At 32.6% G+C, this 22,370-nt stretch overlaps 1 protein-coding gene across 1 annotated transcript in view; it reads left to right on the top strand.

Annotated features, from left to right (window-relative positions):
* The window catches only part of LOC139493161 (intermembrane lipid transfer protein VPS13A-like), a 148,245-nt gene extending 126,821 nt beyond the window's left edge, over window positions 1–21,424 (top strand). Inside the window, exons 77-88 of the mRNA XM_071281335.1 lie at window positions 1,188–1,253; window positions 1,523–1,579; window positions 1,931–2,067; window positions 2,559–2,754; window positions 3,516–3,591; window positions 4,591–4,676; window positions 5,123–5,246; window positions 7,225–7,348; window positions 7,772–7,838; window positions 8,441–8,589; window positions 19,860–19,989; window positions 20,354–21,424. Coding sequence (XP_071137436.1) covers window positions 1,188–1,253; window positions 1,523–1,579; window positions 1,931–2,067; window positions 2,559–2,754; window positions 3,516–3,591; window positions 4,591–4,676; window positions 5,123–5,246; window positions 7,225–7,348; window positions 7,772–7,838; window positions 8,441–8,589; window positions 19,860–19,989; window positions 20,354–20,473 — 1,332 coding nt within the window. The 3' untranslated portion in view covers window positions 20,474–21,424. The remainder of the gene's footprint in view (window positions 1–1,187; window positions 1,254–1,522; window positions 1,580–1,930; window positions 2,068–2,558; window positions 2,755–3,515; window positions 3,592–4,590; window positions 4,677–5,122; window positions 5,247–7,224; window positions 7,349–7,771; window positions 7,839–8,440; window positions 8,590–19,859; window positions 19,990–20,353) is intronic.
* Window positions 21,425–22,370: the final 946 nt, after the last annotated feature.

Here is a 22,370-nt window from a genome sequence, read left to right on the forward strand (position 1 = left end):
TCAATTTTCTAAAATGCACCTTACAAAATCTGACAGATATGGAATCACTGACTTGGTAAATGTAGCATATCATTAAAGCAATGAATCCAATGGTATTTTAAAATTGATACAAAACAGAACAAGTTTATTTCTTCCAGTATCCCACTACAGATTTTGGCATTAGACAAATAGAATTGGAACATTTTTTTACAGTATTTCAAGTGTATATATATTTTGAACTGGCCAGTAAAGAAATGTACTTACAGTATAAATTCCATTTATTATATTATAACTTCTGCTCTAGCAATGAATTGTTCTCTGAACTCTGCTTTGATGCTTGCTTTTTTAGCTGAAAGATATTATTTCAAATCACCATTTTGAAACTAATGTGTTGGTTTGGCTCAGATTAACCAGAATTATCATTAGAAGGGTCTATTCATTATTCATGAGTTATTTTTTTTACCATTAAAAAAAAAAAAACTTAAATCATGCCTGAGACATGAAGTTAAAGTAAAATCAGTACAGTTAAATTTACAATATCTTTAAAAACAGCCTTCTCAGTGTTTTGTCAATGTAAAAGAAAGAAATACATCTTTTCAATATTCTCTATTGATGAGCAGATTTGAGCTCTATCTATATATTGTATATTGAAACTGAAGTATTTATTTAGTTTGCAGTTTTAGGGAATATGTTTTGCAGTAGGAAAATGCATGTCATTGAAGTTGAGTTTTAACTGTTCCAGGAACTTATTTTTATTTTACCCCACATTTTGAATTAGTTAATTTTGACTTCACCAACACTGCTCATCCAATATACCTAAGACTTCACAGAAAAATTGTGCAAATATTAAAGTTTTGCACATTCTATATACATGTATTTGCAATTGTTTAAAGATTTTTTTCACATTTTGCTGGACTTGGGAAATTTACAACCTTCATGTACATATTCTGTAATTTGAACACTTGTGACTAATGTTCTTGGTATGTTTAATTTTCAGTAATAAGCTTATTCAGATTTGCCTAGGATTACGTTATTGATATATTTAAAAAATCAGAAAAAGTCCAGCTTTGATTTTACTAACAATAAATCTCTGCATCTTGAAAATTCAAAAATATTTTATCTGTTTAACAAGTGGATATTTAGCTTCTTTGTGTTATAACATTAAAATGGAAATTGATATGTTTATATTTGTTGATGTATAATTTCAGAGTGAGAGATTACGATCAGACTTGTTGATGGCTCAGAGACCCCTCCATGAAATAGCTGATGTTATGGTAAATATTAATTTAAGCAGTTTAAGATTAATTACAAGATTTGTTTCATTATGAATTATACAGGCTTCCATTATATTTAGGCAAGCGTATTTGAAGGGTAAAATTAGACATAATTGAATTTGATTTAAGATGTTATCCATGTTTTCACAAGATTGATCCCATTACTGCATAGATTTCTGTGTGACGATTGTTGTAAAAAAAGTTAATTGTGAAAAACAATTAAAGACAGTGTTGGTTGTCATTACAAATGTTTTGTTTTGTCATTTCAGGCTTCCAGTCTACCAGATCGTATATTTTTTGAATTTTTCAAGATTTCCCCAATCAAGGTAATTTTGAAACATTTCTAGCATCATCATAATGGAGTGATCTCAGATTGAAATTAGTTTTGTATATGACCTTCACAAAATAGCATAATTACACTATTATCTATTAATGTTATTGATACACTAAAAAGTATATCTAAGTGAATCTTTGTTAAAAATAGTTAAAAATGTAAAAATAACAAAATCTTATATTGTGGACAATTGTTACTTGGATGAAGAGTAGTCTCATTGACACTCATATCACATCTTTGTATATCTATAAATAGGGAACTGAAAGATCGATTCACAAATTGCATCAAGAGTTGCAGAATCTTTTTCTCTTGTACTTTTCAACTCTGCTTGATATATTTTTAGTTGAATGTAAGTTTCTCCTTGTCTGGAACACCTCATACTTGTGGAGAAGATCAGCCATCTTTAGCCTCAGATATAAAGGAGTTCCTAAGGAATTCAGTAGGAGCTACTTTGACTGAAATCAAAGACAATGAACTTAAGTAAGTGATTATACCTTATAAGATATATTAACATTATTAATGAGGGATACTAGAATGTGCAACTCCCATGTATACTGCTATATTAAGTACTGGACAATGGAGAAATTTTATAACATTCTATAAAGATATGAACAACAAACCCTGGAGTTAATACAAAAATAAAGAGATGTGGTATGATTGCCAAAGAGACAACCCTCCACCAGAGTTCAAATAAAGTAAACATAATCAATTATAGGCCACCATACTCCTTCAACAATGAAAAAACCCATACTATATGGGTAACTTTAAAAGCCAGGTCATAGGAGGATCCAAGGGGGAGCCTTGGGCCCCTCCCCCCTTTCGTGGGAACAATTTGTTAATTATATAGGGAATCACTGAAAAGTGCCTGGAGTGGGCCCCCCCCCCCCTTACAAAAAGGGAACCGCCACTGCAGGTATAGTGTGCTTTATGTGTTGTTTTATTTATTTCTGATCCATCTATTATTTTGACAGAATGGTACATTTTGAACAGAAGGGATTACACATCACTAGAGATCAGATGTGGTCATTGGCCTTAGCACATTACAGACAACAGTTGATGATGCAGTTGTATGTTATCATACTGGGTCTAGATGTCCTGGGTAATCCATACGGACTGTTTAAAGATCTAACCACAGGTGTCAGTGAATTGTTTTATGAACCTGTCATGGTAAGGCATTTATGTACCTTATTGGTAATAGATTATTCTTAGCAAAACAGTGTGTCTAACTTTTTATTTCTGTAGACATAGGGAATGATTTTTTTCTCATAATAGGTTGACTTATATAGATCCTTTATGTTTTGATGCTCCTGTCATAGCGGAGTGGGCATTAAGTTTTACCCTTGTCTGTTCATAAATCCCAAAGTTGGTTTCCTTTTTCCAACTTTAGTTTGCCTCAACCAAATGGTATGAGACTTGTACAAACCTGGCAAAATTTAGATCAAGTCCAATTTTGGGTAGCGTCACTTTCACCGTTCTTCAGTTATGTCATTTTATATCTTTATATGATATACAAGCCACATCATTGATCTGTGCCCCATAGACACATTCCACATTTATTTTACTTTAAATTCATATTGTTGTAAAGTTTTGATTTTGATTTCAATTTGTTTTATTTGAAAAGAAAAAATATTGTGTATTAATTTACTCACAATTAATATCATGGAGAATCCTCTGGTTTGGTTCTTTCCTAGCTGTAAATCAGGTTAAATGAATTGAGAAAATAGACATGGGGCAATAGAGTTATATTAGGATTGATTTAACAGTTAAAAGATTAATGGAAAAGAATATATATGTAGTAAATTATTTTATGTCCAAAAAAAAAGCAGGATACATAAATTCTAAATTTGCAATTTTGTACACCTAATTATAGCGTTAAATAGGATAGAAAACAGAAAAATGAGAAGAAATTCTTACATACTATTTTACAGGATACTTTGAGAGGTGATGAGAACTTTTCAGAAAACATGGCTCGAGGATTCCAGAGTGCCATCAGCCATATTGTAGGTAAGTAAAAACACCTTATTCTAATAACACAGACATTCATATCCTTTCAATTTTATTTATAGACAAGGAGATCAATATTTTTCAAGGTAATAGGATATATAGAATTAATGAATATGAAACTATATCATATAATCCTAATAGATTTACCAGGTTCATACATGGAATCAGTATGTGTGATTTACTTTGTTCTATACATTGCAATAGCTATTGTTTTTGTCCTCAATCAAGCAGCCATTAGTTGTTTTACATTTCTCATTTATAGCTTACTATACATTTTGGGTTTCATTCATTGTTAAAGGCCATACAATAACCAATAATCATTAACTTCTACATCATTCAGTCTATGGTGGAGGGTGAAGGCCAAGGCCATACAATAACCAATAATCATTAACTTCTACATCATTCAGTCTATGGTGGAGGGTTGTCTCTTTTAGCAATCATACCACATCTTATTTTAATGAATAATTATACGCTAATATGCATTTGGCCTTCTGAATGTTTCAGTAAATAAGTGCTTTCCTTTCATAAATAATTTTTTAAATATTGTTTTACTACTCAAATAGATATAGGAAGATGTGGTGTGAGTGCCAATGAGACAACTCTCCATCCAAGTAACAATTTATAAAAGTAAACCATTATAGGCCAAGGTAAGGCCTTCAACACGGAACCTTGGTTCACACCGAACAAGCTATAAAGGGCCCCAAAAATTACCTAGTGTAAAACCATTCAAATGTGAAAACCAACGGTCTAATCTATATAAAAACGAGAAACGTGAAACATGTATGAATCACAGAAATAGACGACAACTACTGTACAACAGATTTCTGACTTAGGACAGGTGCAAACATTTGCAGCGGGATTTAATGGTACCAAACCTTCTCCCTTTTCTGAAACAAAAGTATAACATTACAACATAGAAGACACACTATAACATGTAAATTGGAAGGCTTAACTCAATCAAAAATTACAAATTTTAATGCATTATTTTATCTTCTATAGGAGGAACATCAAATTCAGTTGCCAGGGTAACTGGGTCGCTAGGGAACGCCTTTGCATACATGTCATTTGATGAGGAATTCCAGAGAGTATGTATATTTTCTAGTATAGATTTCAGGCTCTTTTTAAAGAAAAATATTTTATTAATTATGTAATGAGAGGATGTTTTCAGTTGAAAACAGGAATTTATTTGCTGGCATTTTTTTCATATGTATGCATCACTTACCTGAGTTATGCATAATATATGAATAATTTTGAGGAATGTTTTATGACTGAGTTACTACAGTTGACCCAATGTCAATCCACATAAATAATGTCATGTACAATTAACTCTTACTGTGAGGTGTTAAACTAAGCATTATGACATCTCAAATGTTCAAGATTTTTTTTACAGTAAATTGTGACATTGTGATTAAACCTTTACTTCTGACTTCAATATCCACAATAACAAATTCATGAAAAAAAATGAAAATTTTCTATAGACCATTGATATAATTAGTTTATTGATGAAAAACTGATTTAAATCTTCTTACAGAAAAGACAAAGAAGGCAAAACCAGCCACCAAGAGATTTACCACACAGCTTAGCTCTTGCTGGACAGGGATTCCTATCTGGTATTAAATATGGACTAACAGGAATTGTTCTAGACCCCCTACATGGTAAGTCTGAACAGGCACCCAGACCTTATAAATTAACCATGGATGGAATTCTCTGATATGAAATATAGAATGTAACAGAAATTGATCTGGATTTGATTTCACAAAACACTTATGATCACTTGTGACTTAGGCCATGTTCACATCGGCCTAAACTCGGTTTTGTGTAAGTGTAACTCACACGTAAACTAAACACAAATATGTTCCCATTGATAAAACTCAATGTTTACATGTAGTTTAAATCATGTTTTGTCTACATGCAGTCGATAGTCAGTGTAGGCATTGTGTAGGTTAAGTGTAGGCATTTATAACTTTAATTTTACCAAGTATATTTAAGAAAGGAATAATTTTTGAATAAAATTGATATTTTTAACAATTATTAATAAAGTTCTTTACAGAAATATTTGTCTCAACTTGATATAATTATTTGTTAAAAAATTTTTTTAGGTAGCTTTATTAACCCTTAATTAAGACTCAAAGCATCATCATTGCCGAACAAATAATTCATTTGAAAAGGTCTTCTCGAATCTAATGGACGTACACTGAAATAGTTGCCACTGGTCTTTACTTAAAAAACGATTCACTCTTAAATGCATTACTAAAAAAAGTGTGAGGTAAATTGTATTGTTTGTCTACTATCTCAGATCCGTTTAAAATAAGCTTAGAAGTAAAAAAAAAAAACATCAACAGCTCCCTTTTTTAAATACTCCTTGGAGAAGACATAGCATTTGAAAGAAACAGAAAAGATAAAAAATACATGTAGTGATCCTTAACATCTCAAACCTTTTTCTTTGTCTGTAAGCACACTGCTGCAGCCTACGCTGCATAATCGAGACATCTTTAGTATTGTCAACTACTGCAAGTCGTCAAAATGTCTTTCATAAAGGAGCAACCACTTAATTTGAAAAAGGGGGGTGGGTCCTGAGTCAGATTTGAACGTTTTTATTCAGATTTTTAGATGCCAGCAGTCAAATAACTTTTTCAATATTTAACACTGTAATTTATGGGGAAACTCTGGATTCAGAATATTTTTTTTATCAATTCTATGACCAGAATATTTTTTTTATCAAATTGGGGATCAACATATTTTTTTTTTTTTTTAAAACATCCCCCTTTTTGAAGTCAAATGGTCGTTCTCTTACTGCTAGAAAAGTTGTTCGAAAATTTTGCATTCAGTTCTACGTAATGAACATTTAAGTGACATATAGTTTACAAGTGTCAACAAATCTTATGTACAGGTAACTAAACAAGGTTTATAGATGTGAACAAATTTAATGTGAAACCAGTGTACATCGCATTACACTAAATGTAAACATGTTTACTGTACATTGCTTTTGGTGTGAACACGGCCTTAGATTGATATTAAGTGTACTGATTTGTTCATGACTTAGACCAATCTTAGTCTTAAGTTTTTTTGTGAAACCGACTCCTGGATCCCATAAAAGATCAGGTCAAGCATGTCTACAGGCCATATGATGAATTCATACATCAACACAGAGATTTACTACACTGTCATATTTTAACTGGTTGGAGAGTCACATATTGTGCAGATCTTGAGTAAAGCCTCAGAGAATATATGACATTGGTCTTCATATTTCAGCAGGGTCTTTCATGATGAGGTAGTTTTGATGTGGCATAGTTAAGACCTGATTTGAACTCATTATCATTTGTGGTATACCAATTTTCTTGGATTTCGTGGTTAAACCTGAACCTGGGAATTTAAGGCAGTAGAAAATTTTGATATACTTCTTCGCAGACTTCGGCCAACTATGAAATCAAATTTTCCCAAAAAAAACAAAATTTCACTCAATCCACAAAAGTTTGCACCCACCAAAATAAATGAATGCATAGTGTATAGTTTCATTTGATATGAAATTAATGAATTTGACTTTATTTTCATGAATTTTACTTTATATTTAGAAATAGGAGAAAGAGATGTAAGATCTGAATGAAAGTAATAAAATTTGTATTCTGTTTATAGGTGCTACAGAGGACGGGGTTGAAGGATTCTTTAAAGGAATTGGTAAAGGACTGCTAGGCTTGATAACACAGCCTATAGGAGGAGTCCTAGATCTAGTCAGCTTGGCATTTGATGGAGTTAGAAGGTCAGATATAATTATAATACCTTTTAGCCCATGTCCCTTAGTGTTATATAGGTTTGCCCTTCCATTCTCTCTTATTTCTCATTCTATTCTTCCAAGATATCATATCAACATTTTTAGCAAGCTTGCTGATAATGAAGTATTTTGTGGTGTTTAGATGCATATTAATGAGTGACCTCTTTAGTTCAACTTTGCATTTTGTTGTTTTGTATATCCTTTTAAAGAAAAATTGTTCTTCAATTTTTATATGAAAATTCTTTCAGCATTCTCACCAATTATTTGCAGTGAAGTCAATATTCTGCTATTTTCTTGATAAAAAAGTCATGGGCATAGCTATCGTGATCTTGATTGCAAACACTAGGGGTTATGCGGTTATGATCAATTTTGTATTATTACTTTATCAATGTAGTTTATTTTATAATTTAGAACAGCAGAAATGGATGGTGGATTTATTGTCAGAATGAGGCTGCCAAGATATGTCAATCCATACAGGGTAAGAAAAAGTCATTCATAAGAAAAGTCAGAATGAGGCTTCTGAAATATAACAACGCAAATGATAGCCCAAACATGTACGAACGATCCCTAAAAAATGTGCATATACTTCTGAACGCAGATCAAAGCACTGACCAAATGTAGTTCATATCATAAACCCTACCCCAAAAGCTCTTTCAACATATATCCTATGGTTTAGTGTATGTCTTTCAAATGACATATATCATATCATTAAGGTACAGTAAACAATACCATAGGCCATACCCTAAACAAAAAGTTGAACGATACCATTAATTATTCCCTTAATGATGACATGTACCATACACCTAGCAATGATGTATATCATAACCTAAGCTATACTATATACCATACGCTAAATGAAGTATGTATGGACAATCACTGAACATTGAATGAATGCTATACAAAAGTTGTCAGAATGATACCAGAACACTATACGAACAATGACTGAATGGCGTATATATATACTTGAATAGAAAAAGTGTTAATTTTTTGTTACAGGGACTAAAATATGTCAATCCACACATTGACCTCAAACCAAAAAATTCAATGCTAAATATTAATAATTTTCATCTATTATTTCAGGGTTTGCAGCCATTTTCCCAGTATATGGCCAGAGGCTGTCATCTACTGAACACATTGAAAGGAGGAATGTACTTCAAGACAGATGTATTTATAGATTTTGCTCCACTTAGTTATAATGATAGAGCAGATCTGGTTGTTATAACCAACAGGTCAGTAATGTATTTATAGATTTTGCTCCACTTAGTTATAATGATAGAGCAGATCTGGTTGTTATAACCAACAGGTCAGTAATGTATTTATAGATTTTGCTCCACTTAGTTATAATGATAGAGCAGATCTGGTTGTTATAACCAACAGGTCAGTAATGTATTTATAGATTTTGCTCCACTTAGTTATAATGATAGAGCAGATCTGGTTGTTATAACCAACTGGTCAGTAATGTATTTATAGATTTTGCTCCACTCAGTTATAACGATAGAGCAGATCTGGTTGTTATAACCAACAGGTCAGTAATGTATTTATAGATTTTGCTCCACTTAGTTATAACGATAGAGCAGATCTGGCTGTTATAACCAACAGGTCAGTAATGTATTTATGTAAACTTAAATATTATCCTTAGAATATAAGTTCCCAAGGGACAATATATTAAGTAAAAACTATCCCTACAGATGAAATATTAGTAAATAATGGATATTGTTTACCTTTAAAAGTTGTCCCACTCTAAATAGTAGGGTGCCCTATCAACAAATTTTATCGATTTGCCTTAACGGAATAACATACGGCTATATTTTATATCGTTGGAAAGAGGAGAACAAGCCTCATCGAAATAGCGTTGTCGTCGTTGTCTGCCGTGGTCACGTTTTTTTTAAATCAGGGTCAAAGGTCAAAGCAAAAAATCAAGAAAAATGTACAGTCACATTTAGATAGCTTGTTTCTCCTACAAATATGCAATTTGAGCAAAATAAAAACAACCAATTTGTAGAAAAATATCTTTTGTATCTACATTTAGAACTTGTTTTATATTCTTATCGCCAAAAATGACTTTAGATTGACTTTTTGCATATAGGGTGCAGATTTGAAATTTTCAAAAAGCTGTTAAATAACAGTGACCTTGACCTATTTCAATTTCTAAATTTGATTTTTTTGTATTCAATTCAGTACAAGTACCATCTAAAGATGTTTTTAAGATCTTAACTTTAATCATTTGTCGAAAAAATAATTGTGATTTTCACGTCTTTTGATAGTTAGGTGTTCGTCAATTTCTAGGCAAAAATCAACTTTCTGTTATTGGGTGTGAAGGAGTATATATAAATGATTTGTTTCGAAATTAACGTCGAATTCGGTTGAATATAAAGCTCTATGTATAGCTTCGCTTTACAGAAGTACAAATTACTGCAAACAGAGAAAAAGGGGGAGGGGTAAAAGTTTTGAAAACAAAACATGTGATTAGAAACAGGTAAAACACCCTATCCTACATATACAGATGACCAAATGAGCAAAAATTGGCTATAATTTGTTTCGAAATTAACGTCGAATTTGGTTGAATATAAAGCTCTATGTATAGCTTCGCTTTACAGAAGTACAAATTACTACAAACAGAGAAAAGGGGGGAGGGGTAAAAGTTTTGAAAACAAAACATGTGATTAGAAACAGGTAAAACACCCTATCCTACATATACAGATGAGCAAATGAGCAACAATTGGCTTTAATGTTTATAAGTATTCCAAAAATATAATAAGGGAGAGGGTTATGTACAGCACCGATGTATTTTACAAACAATTGCAAACACAATAGGCGTGAGAAACCAAAGGAACATTAAAAACTTATAAAATGAAGACAAGCAGACTTCAGTATGGCAAAAACACGAAAAAGAAATGCAAACAGAAAATTATGATCATGGCTAGTTTTACCTACACTACATTCTATGGTCTTCTGTAGTTCCCCGACCAACGTCAAAGAACATATAGTAGGTTTTTTTATTATTTGTTTTAATACATATCTTTCCCCACTAGGTAGATTATTATTATATTTCCCACGATTTCAAAATTGAGTAGATGTTTTATTTATTATTTAGAAAATATTATGGACTGCGTTATTTTCATTCGATAGCTAACTATCATAAGATACTGATACAGAAAAATGAAATCTTATACATCGTCATCTTCGTCGTCATCAATGTGTCTAACTACAACCACACGAGTATTTACATTTTGACATATGTCATTTGCCTGACATGGGCATACATCTATACATGATAGATTTTGTTCGAAGCAAATGCAATCCTTTGAAAACACAGAATTCCCCTTACAAGTAGAAACTAAATATTGCAGCAATTCAGATGACATATGACCTTCGAGATAGAAAGGAACAAGTCATTGTCCATTCTGAAGAGGAGAATGTTAAGGTAGTTCTGCTACATGGGAAGACATCAAATTTACGTCTGGAGTGAAACTCTTATTACATATTGTTTAAAAGTAGATTCGCAAGGTTGACAAGTGAGAAATTTTAAATTGTAGCCAATTTTACGCCCAAATTGTTTAGGTCACGGTGATCTATTTTTAGTTTTGACTTGAGATCATTCAACCTGACAACAAGATCTCGATCTGCATCTATAGGTTCAGCGAAGTCACAATAAGAAAGGTTTGACAAATCGGTAAAATCATCTGGACTGTCCTTCAAGACTAAAAAAACAGTGCGCATACTGATCCTAAATAGGGTCCAATACGTTGTATCGCATCATGTAACAGCATGGCAGAAAGTTACAGATGGCAAACCCGAGACTATTATATATTTCGTGGACAGGTATACAGAAGGGGTCGTTTGTTTATGTAACTTATACGTGTTTCTCGGTTTTTTTTTATATCGATTAGACCGTTGGTTTTCCCGTTTGAATGGTTTTACACTAGTAATTTTTGGGCCCTTTATAGCTTGTTGTTCGATGTGAGCCAAGGATCCGTGTTGAAGGCCGTACATTGACCTATAATGGATAACTTTTTAAATTGTTATTTGGATGAAGAGTTGTCTCATTGGCACCCACACCACATCTTCCTATATCTATATAGATGCGAAAATCTTATATACAAGTTATAGTGTCTGTTTGAAACCATAGCTCCTGTGTATGCTGCATGGAGTGGATGCAAGGAAAGCATAAGATTATACCATCTATATTGTGACTTTCTTATTATCCTACCCTTGATTCCTTTCCAACCTATCTCTTTGTCTTCATGAATAGCATGCATAATTATGTAAAATCATGCGAGTATCTATGACATCGGGCGTACAACAAATTCTTAAAACCTAAATACTCTTTCTGTGCTGATATAGGGTCCTTGGAAGTGCTAGCTAGAATATGACTTTATTGTGTATCATAGTTACTGTTGATCTATGATATCATGATGCTAACAGACGAACAAGAACTTGATTCAGCTTTAAAAAAAACTTCAGTTGTGTCTGCTAGTGTAAGATTTGTAGCAAGAATGATGCTACAACATTTTGTAATCATCAGTACGAAAATGGTCTAGGTCTGAAGCATCATACAATAAACTCAAATCTTTCCGTGCTCCCATAGCCTCGATAAAGCTTTTGTTTGTGCTTATTCCTCGCTTATTAATAAGCAATTCAGTAGAAAAACACTGACATATAACACACTTATCCCCTTGTTTTTCACGCTAATTCATTTCTGGCTTGATGGGCATAGTTTAACATGACTGTAAATGTGTGCCATATTCCGGGTCTGAAACGTGATCGAAGGATTTGATTTGTATATTACAATTATAACAAAACTATCAATACAAAAAAAGATTAAAGGTATAAAATCAACAAAAAATATTTCTAATTACAAAACAACGATCTTCAAACTAACTGGACTATTCAAAATATACAATTTGACCATACAATAAGCAAGAAATATAATAAATGAAATAAGTGACAATGGTCCTAGTTAATGACCTGGTAGTGTAAGCTACAAAACGATTAACGGCACGAGAAAAGGCGTGTTTGAAACAAGGCAAAATTATCACTAAATTTGTGTTTTAAATTGCTTTTTTCTTCTCACCGATTAACATTACACAAAAGATATTTGGCACACATATGGACCATGTGGTATTGATGTAATCAGAGTAAAAATCCCGTGAAAGTAACACGTAATAAATTTTCTTTTGTTCAAAATGTGGTAAATTTCAGCTAAAAAAATAGCCTGACTAAAATCATGAAATATCTATGCTTAAATTATATAAATCTTTTCAGCTTTCGTTATATGATAAATTTAATTTTTAAGCTAAATGATAAGTATCATTTGAACAAATAACACAGAAAGCAATAATTTTAATTTTCGTGTTGAAGATGGTCTGTATGATGAGGTATCTGTGGGTACCCTAAGAAACCACAAAATTTTGAAAAATCTGACCACGGCAGCATACGACGACATTCATGATTAAAAAATATAATGATTTTCCAATCGTTTGCATATACATATAGCCGTATGTTATCCGTTAACTTAAACTCGTTAACTAGACGTCTTTTTCGATACTGGGCACCCTACTAAAAAAAGATTATCCGCTACGAAGGATAAAATCAATGTAGATATATATCCTAAGGATAAAAGTGAGTAGTAAAATAATTTCCCATGGGATAATATTACCAAGAAATTTATCATTTCTAGGGATAATATTTCTACAAAATAATATCCATTTGGGATAATATTTCAGTACAATTATATCCGATGGGATACAATGTCATGTAAATACTATCCTACTGCATCTTGATCAATGAAGTGTTTTAACAAATGGCACATTGCTTTTAAGAAACAAGTAAAATGATAATAGATAATCATTTGTGTCAAGATGGATGGAGAGGAGTATAACGTTTTGTACAAATATCTGCTGAATAAAGAATGCCCCAAAAACAGCTCTTTAAATGAGACACAAGCATTACGAAAACGTGCCCAAAGCTTCTTAATTAAAAATAATAAGCTGTACTACAGAATTAATGAAGGTAAGTTTTATATTTATATTTGTATAATCATCAATAATTAACAGTGTTTGTTTTGAAATATGTTTTGAATTTAATAAAAGAGATTTTAAACCCAAAAATAATCAAATATCGATCATGGATCAGAAGATGTAGATAAAATAGAACTATCCCATAAATAATATCCACAGATTATAATACATGTAGTATACAGATATTCCCAAAATTCCTACTTCGGACTGTTTTTATTTTTTCGTAAAATGATCCGGGAGATAAAATGTCTTTGAATATTTTATCCTCTAGGATAGAAAATTGCAACATTTTATATCCCACAACACTAAAATAATATCCATCATTGTGGATATTTTTTTAGTGTTGGGGATATAATTTGTGGCAATTTTCTATCCTAGAGGATAAAATATTCAAAGACATTTTATCTCCCGGACCATTTTACAGGGGGGATCAAATTAATTGTTACATTTATAGATTTTGCTCCACTCAGTTATAACGATAGAGCAGATCTGGTTGTTATAACCAACAGGTCAGTAATGTATTTATAGATTTTGCTCCACTCAGTTATAACGATAGAGCAGATCTGGTTGTTATAACCAACAGGCATACCTGCCAACTTTCACGATTTAGGCGTGTATTACACGATTTTGACCCTTTGTCACGATTGCACGATCGTGATCGTGAAAAACCCTCTAAAACACGATTTTGTGAAAATCTACACGAAAAATATAATGGTTCCCGATTTTGAACTGTGTCCAAGGAAGACATTCGTGTTCAGCCAATCAAATTCTATGTTTCTCATGATCAAATTAATCAGCCAATCAAAAACGTTTTCTCTCAAGATAATTCTAACATCCTAGATTTTGAACTTGACATCAGACATTGACGTATGTCTTATAAACGTCTATATGCCAACTATGGACAAAGACTCGTCTTACGAATATGGAGAATGTCTCGACCTCATTCATAACATAGCAACAAAATATCTAAATACTCACGCTATTATACTCTGCGGGGATCTGAATGGGACAATTCTACAAACCAGAAATAATAAGCATGATCAATTATTAAAGGAATTCATTCAAGAACTTGACCTTGCTGCTGATAAAGATAAATCTGACAAGCAAACTTTCTTTCACCATTCAGGACAATCAAGTTCCCAAATAGATTATATCTTCTCTTCTAAAGAAAATCTCTTTAAAAACTATACAATTTGGAATAGTTCATCTTCAAATGTCTCAGCTCATGTGCCAGTATCAGTAACAACTAACATTACCATTCCAACTGATGTAACCAAAGCCAATAAAGAAATCCAAACAGTTCATAAACTTCAATGGGACCAGACCGATCTCCCTCTCTACACAGAATCTATTCAGACTGAAATCTCAAAGCTGCAATTGACTCAAAAACCATCTAACAGTATCCAAAATATCACAAAAGCCTTACTTGCAGCCTCAAACAAAGCAGTACCAACCAAACCCATCAAACTGAAAGGTCCAAAATGGAAGGCATCACCTAGAGTAAAAAAACATCTAAAAAACTGCAAACAACTATACTCAAAATGGAAATCCGAAGGCAAAAAAGCAGACCACCCAGTTAGGATACAACTAAAAGCAGAAAAGAAAAATCTCCGCAGTCAGCAAAGAAAGGAACATGCTGAAGATAGACTGAATTTATATCAGCAAATTATGGATAATCCATCCACAGACTTATTTTACAAATTAATAAACAGGAATAGATCTAAACCTAGAACAAATTCAACGGGTATAGATATAGAGGGCGAACTAGAATTTAATCCTGCTATACAGAGAAAGGCATTCGCAAAGTACTATGAAGATCTTAGTATACCAAAAGAATCAAAATTTGATAACTCATATCTGGAACTATGCCAAATAAGGCAGCATCTCGTGGAAGAAGTTCTATATAACCAACAAATAACAATAGAACCATACAAAGAAGATGACGTCTCCAAAGCTATTGACAATTTAAACAGTGGCAAATCACCTGATGAGTACGGACTATGTGCAGAACATCTAAAACTTGCTAAAGAAACAGTCACACCAACGCTTACAAAGATATTTAATGACATACTCATTCACAGAACTGTCCCAATTGAATTCAAGTCTGGAATTCTAACTCCTGTACTTAAAAAGGAAAAAAATCAATGCCTAGTCTCCAGCTATAGAGGAATCACTGTAACCCCTGTGATATCAAAACTCCATGAACTCTGTATACTTGGCAAACTCAGTATTACTCCTAACACTGATCTACAATATGGATTTACAGAAGGGTTATGTCCACTTATAGCTAGTCTCATTATATCAGAATGCAAATGTGAACGGAAAAACAACACTCTTTATCTGGCTACTGTTGATGTGCAATCTGCCTTTGATGTAGTCCAGCATCTGATACTCCATGACAAAACGCTAGATAGGAATATACACCCAGATCTATGGTTTGTCATCAAAGACCTATACTCTGGCCTTACTTCCAAAGTCAAATGGCAAGGAGAACTTAGTGACAGCTTTAATATACTCCAAGGAGTTAGACAGGGAGGTATACTATCAACTCATCTGTATAAAATTTTTGTAGAGGATCTCCTTGTAGAATTAGAGAAAAATGCAACAGGATTCAGTCTGGGAGATATTTACTGTGGAGCGCCTACCTGTGCCGATGACATCGCCCTGTTAAGCTCTGATCCAGCAGAACTACAAATTATGCTAAACACCATTGGAAGATATGCAAATCAACATCATTACAATATCCACCCAACAAAATCGAAAGTTATCTGCTACGGATCTGCAATGAATCACAGAACAAACACCTGGAAATTATCAGATAATACAATTGAACTCTCAAACGAAACTACTCATTTAGGCCTAAAAAGATCAAGCAAAAAGGAAAATGAAGTAAATATAGAAGACCGTATAAAATCTGCACGAAGAACGAAATATGCCCTTATGAATTCAGGACTGCATGGTACAAATGGATTAAGCCCTAAAATCTCCTACACAATATATAGGACATATGTGCTACCAAGACTTCTATATGGTCTTGAAATCCTTTGTTTAACAAAGACCCAGATTCAGATTTTGGAGAGGTTCCATATTGGTACACTGCGTGCAATACAAACTCTTGCCACAAGAACAGCAAAACCTGCGGTATACTTACTTCTCGGAGTTCTCCCGGTAGAAGCAGAAATTCACAAGAGAAAATTGACATTCTTACATTCTCTTACAACCTGCTCCAACAATAAAATAAAAGAAATCATCAACAGACAAATAGCAGTGAACTTTGACAACAACAACAGCTTCTTCTTCCAAACTGCATTATTATTAGCAAAATATAATCTACCAGATATCTTTGACAAAAACATCTCAATTCCATCAAAACTATCCTGGAAGAAACTAGTAAAAACAGAAATCACATCCCTCTGGACCCTCAAACTCAAAGAGGAAGCTCAACAAATGTCCTCTTTAAAATTTCTAAACCTCAACTTTGGCAATGCAGACTCAACTCATCCAGTATGGGACTCAGTAGAGCAGAATCTGATAGAAATTCGAAAAGCCTCAACTAAAGTAAGGATGCTCACAGGGACTTACATGGTGCAAGCCGACAAGCACAAGTTCAGCCAATATACAATTGACCCCATCTGCCTGCTATGCCACAGGGAAATAGAGGATATACTGCATATTCTTACACAGTGTCCAGTTCTATGCAATGAGAGAAAAGAATACTTCACTCCCATTAAACAACTTGTGACTGAAAACTCTCCCCCTGGAACTTGGGAGCTGCTATTTAACAATAAACTAGCAGTTACACAACTGGTATTGGATTGTACAAAGTATACGAAACAACTTGGATTCAAAGAAGAGTTAATTCTTAAACTGGAATCGCTTTCAAGACACTTCTGTTTCAAGCTTCATTACAAGAGGATATCTCTACTGAAAAAGCTAGACGAATGACAGTTATCATTAAGATACAGATACTGAAATATAGACAATGGAAAATTCAAATAGAAGACTAAATTTTATAAACTAATGTTATAGTATATATAGTTATTTCACTATATTTTATAACAAATATTCAGTGTTGTTATAAAACTATAAGAACCTATTTACTGGTAAAATGATTGACTAATTGTTTGATTTAAATGACTTCTGTAGATCGGTTTATCATTTTTATGTAAATAATTTTATATTTTATATGATATGATTTTGTTTTTTTATGCAATTCACTGTCTATGTATAGTGCACCACCTCTGGATTTTACCTTAATGTAATATATTTTATCCTTGTTTCTTCCCCCTTTTTAAATATTTTGATATTTTAATATTACCCGTTAAGGGGTGTTCCTTATAATAGGAAGCTTATACGAAGAAAAGAAAAGAAAGAAAGACTTGTGTTGATTTCCTGTTTTTTTTAAATCGTAAACATGGCAAATGGTTTTTCACCTGCAAGGAGGTTCTTACACAGAATAACAATAAAAGCATGGTTGATTGACAAACTTTAATGATGCAGTACTACCATAAAGATAATAAATAGTAGTTCATTCACTAATTTATTGATATTTCACTTGCTGTAACAAATGATATGTATTCAATTAAAATACCAAATCATTTACAGTAATGTACTATTTTTCGTTTTTCACATGGACAAAACAAAAAAACCCACATGAGGAATCCCTTAAATGAGGGACTTCCCTTAGTCAAGGGGTCATTTTACTTCTGTGAAAAATAAAAATGAAAAATGTAGATTTTTATTTAACTTAATTTAAATGGGAAATTCTGACATTATATTTAGAACTACTGTTCTAAATGTAGGGTCCAATTATTTTGAAAAATAAAGAAGATATACATGATATATTAGGCCATGAACATACCATAATACTTGGACATGTGTTGACCATATTATACCAGATAAATCATAAGATGTATAATTCTTTGGGAAAAGTTACTTCAAATAATATGAATATCACTCAGAAAATGTGCTAATTTTTACATTAAAAAGTGGTTTTTAATGTCCTTACATTGAGGGGATACCCCTAGGTGTTGTTCCCAACCTGATAAAGGTCTTTCTTTGTGCATAATTTTAAATTGGAAAAGTCAACAATTATTTAATATCCTTACACATGAAATTAATTCCTGGTCTTGCAGCTACATGTTCATCTTTTCTACTGATATATAATAACTAGAATCATGCAAATAAACTTTAGAAAAAGGCATGTAAGCTCATCTTACAAATATGACACTTTTTCTAGACCACAAAACAGCACATGCAAAATAGTCGTCGCAAAGAATTGTAACCTTTGAAATTGTTGTCACGCACTAAAACCCCCATGGGCACTTTCAAAACTTGGCAGGTATGAACAGGTCAGTAATGTATTTATAGATTTTGCTCCACTTAGTTATAACGATAGAGCAGATCTGGTTGTTATAACCATAGGTCAGTGTTGTATTTATAGATTTTGCTCCACTTAGTTATAACGATAGAGCAGATCTGGTTGTTATAACCAACAGGTCAGTGTTTATTTATAGATTTTGCTCCACTTAGTTATAACGATAGAGCAGATCTGGTTGTTATAACCAACAGGTCAGTGTTGTATTTATAGATTTTGCTCCACTTAGTTATAACGATAGAGCAGATCTGGTTGTTATAACCAACAGGTCAGTGTTTATTTATAGATTTTGCTCCACTTAGTTATAACGATAGAGCAGATTTGGTTGTTATAACCAACAGGTCAGGGTTGTATTTATAGATTTTGCTCCACTTAGTTATAACGATAGAGCAGATCTGGTTGTTATAACCCAGGTCAGTAATGTATTTATAGATTTTGCTCCACTTAGTTATAACGATAGAGCAGATCTGGTTGTTATAACCAATAGGTCAGTGTTGTATTTATAGATTTTGCTCCACTTAGTTATAACAATAGAGCAGATCTGGTTGTTATAACCAACAGGTCAGTGTTTATTTATAGATTTTGCTCCACTTAGTTATAATGATAGAGCAGATTTGGTTGTTATAACCAACAGGTCAGTGTTTATACTCTGATGTTCTTTACAACACTACATGCACAACTAATAGTAAATAAACTCATCATAGATAACAGGACTAAATTTTGAATATACCCTAGATGCGTGTTTCGTCTACAAAAGACTCATCAGTGACGCTCGAATCCAAAAAAGTTAAAAAGGCCAAATAAAGTATGAAGTTAAAGAGCATTGAGGACTGAAATTCAGTAATTTTGTTGTATTGAATATGCTAGAGATGTGTGTTAAAACTTTAAAGAAACAATCAATCAGAGAAGTTTTTTCCAATAGTTACAAAAAGTGATTGAATATCAACTAATAAATCTAGAGTATGCAATCCTTTATTTTAAAAGCTTTGTTTATAGTAAGCAGGATACTTTTTGTCAGTTTAAAGTTCTCACTGTTTTCCATTATCATCAGTATATAAATGAATGATAGGGTAATAAATAGTTGTTATTTCTATTTGAACAGACATATTCTGTACCTAGATAGGAATAGATTTTCCAGTGGATACGATGTGGAATGGGAAATAGAGTTAAAGAGTATAATTGGAGTACCTGCCTTACTGGACGAAGACAAGAAAATAGTGATAACATTAAAGGTAAAGTAATTATTACATATGGAGAACATTTTTATCTCTTGACTTTCTGACACCTGTTCCAGTATAAATATAAGATGATGTGGTATGATTGCCAATGAGACAACTCTCCACCAGTTATTTCTTTCTTTTGAATGTCAGTATCCCCCAGCTCAAAAGTCAATATATAGCCTTATAAATAGAGAGAGAAAAAAGCAATTTATTTATCCTTCATTGTATCACTTTTTGAGCATGTTTTTTTCTTTCCAAAGTCAACATTGGAATGTGGAGTGTCTACATGGACAGAAGTATATACAAAAGTGAAAATAAGAATGTTCAAGCTTTGAATTACTTTCCATTTATTTGACCTGGTAATTATCTGTTACAGGACAATACAGGAACTGTTTTCTCTGGGAACCATGTTGACATTTCTAGTCAAGATTCTGGAATAATGAAATGGTTACATGAGAGGATAGAAAACGTTCTCAAACAACAAATATACAGATAAATGGTCACCTATTCTACTGGGATATGTGCTTTATCAACTTACATATATATGTACAAGATAAAATTTGTGTGTATGATGTTTTATCATAGCTAATTACATTTTAAAATTGGTTGTAAGGCAATATAATTTAGGTGTAAATTATTAAAAGATATTTGTTGTGAAATTTTAAGCGAAGGGAATCAGAAAATTATAACTATTTGTATAAAAATCTGTATTGTGAAAAATATATATTTTTTGCTTCAAATGTATCATGCAAAAATTTATAAGATATGGTTTACACGTGTCATGGTTGTTAGAGTATACATTGTTGTTTTATAGAGGGGATGTCAAAAATATTTTATCATCTGCTGAACAAATAAATGTTATGATGTTCAAGATTGGAAAAATGAATGACATATTGTTAAGAATTGTGTTACTAGTGATATCTTGTTTGTTAGTTTTTATAAATGTTAGAAATATAATGTTTATGGTTTAAAATACACATGAACATGTCAAAAATCTTTTGAAAAGAAATGACATTTTCAATGTTGCATATATAATTGTTATAGACATTTAAAATAGATGTTTTGATGTGGACTTCTTGAATATAGTATATTGAAGAAATAAATTAGGTTTAAAAACAATCATTTTCTGATTTTTTGACAAAACTCTGAAATTATGATAACATTTTCTTATTTTCAGTTTCAAATTGATCATATAAAGTTTGTTTGATTGAATACCTAATGATAGATGAATATGGTGTGTATGCCATGGCATGTATGCACTATATAAAATAGAAACAAAGGGATATGGTATATTAATGAGTACAGATCTGATGAAAGTGTTGAAGTGACAAGTATTAAGCCACTGTGTTTATATGCTATGTGTTGTTGTTGTCATGTATATAGAACAATATTTACTTTATAATGGCTTCCGTGTGGCGGTCAGAAATCATGTGCAATATTATTGTTATTTTTAGCTCACCTGGCCCGAAGGGCCAAGTGAGCTTTTCCCATCACTTTGCGTCCGGCGTCCGTCGGCGTCGTCGTCGTCTGTCGTCCGTCGTCGTCCGTCGTCGTTAACTTTTACAAAAATCTTCTCCTCTGAAACTACTGGGCCAAATTGAACCAAACTTGGCCACAATCATCATTGGGGTATCTAGTTCAAAAAATGTGTGGCGTGACCCGGTCAACCAACCAAGATGGCCGCCACGGCTAAAAATAGAACATAGGGGTAAAATGCAGTTTTTGGCTTATAACTTAAAAACCAAAGCATTTAGAGGAAATCTGACAGGGGTAAATATGTTTATCAGGTCAAGATCTATCTGCCCTGAAATTTTCAGATGAATCGGTCAACCCGTTGTTGGGTTGCTGCCCCTGAATTGGTCATTTTGAGGAAATTTTGCTGTTTTTGGTTATTATCTTGAATATTATTATAGATAGAGATAAACTGTAAACAGCAATAATGTTCATCAAAGTAAGATTTACAAATAAGTCAACATGACCGAAATGGTCAGTTGACCCCTTTAGGAGTTATTGCCCTTTATAGTCAATTTTTAACCATTTTTCGTAAATCTTAGTTATCTTTTACAAAAATCTTCTCCTCTGAAACTACTGGGCCAAATTAATTCAAACTTAACCACAATCATCTTTGAGGTACCTTGTTTGAAAAATGTGTCCGATGACCTGGCCATCCAACCAAGATGGCCACCATGGCTAAAAATAGAACAGGGGTAAAATGTAGTTTTTTGCTTATAACTCTGAAACCAAATCATTTAGAGGAAATCTGACAAGGAGTTAAATTGTTAATCAAGTCAATATATATCTGCCCTGAAATATTCAAATGAATTGGACAACCGGTTGTTGGGTTGCTGCCCTCCAATTGGTAATTTTTAAAGAAATTTTGCTGTTTTTGGTTA

Source organism: Mytilus edulis, chromosome 10, assembly GCF_963676685.1.
Source record: "Mytilus edulis chromosome 10, xbMytEdul2.2, whole genome shotgun sequence".
Taxonomy (NCBI): Eukaryota; Metazoa; Mollusca; class Bivalvia; order Mytilida; family Mytilidae; genus Mytilus; species Mytilus edulis.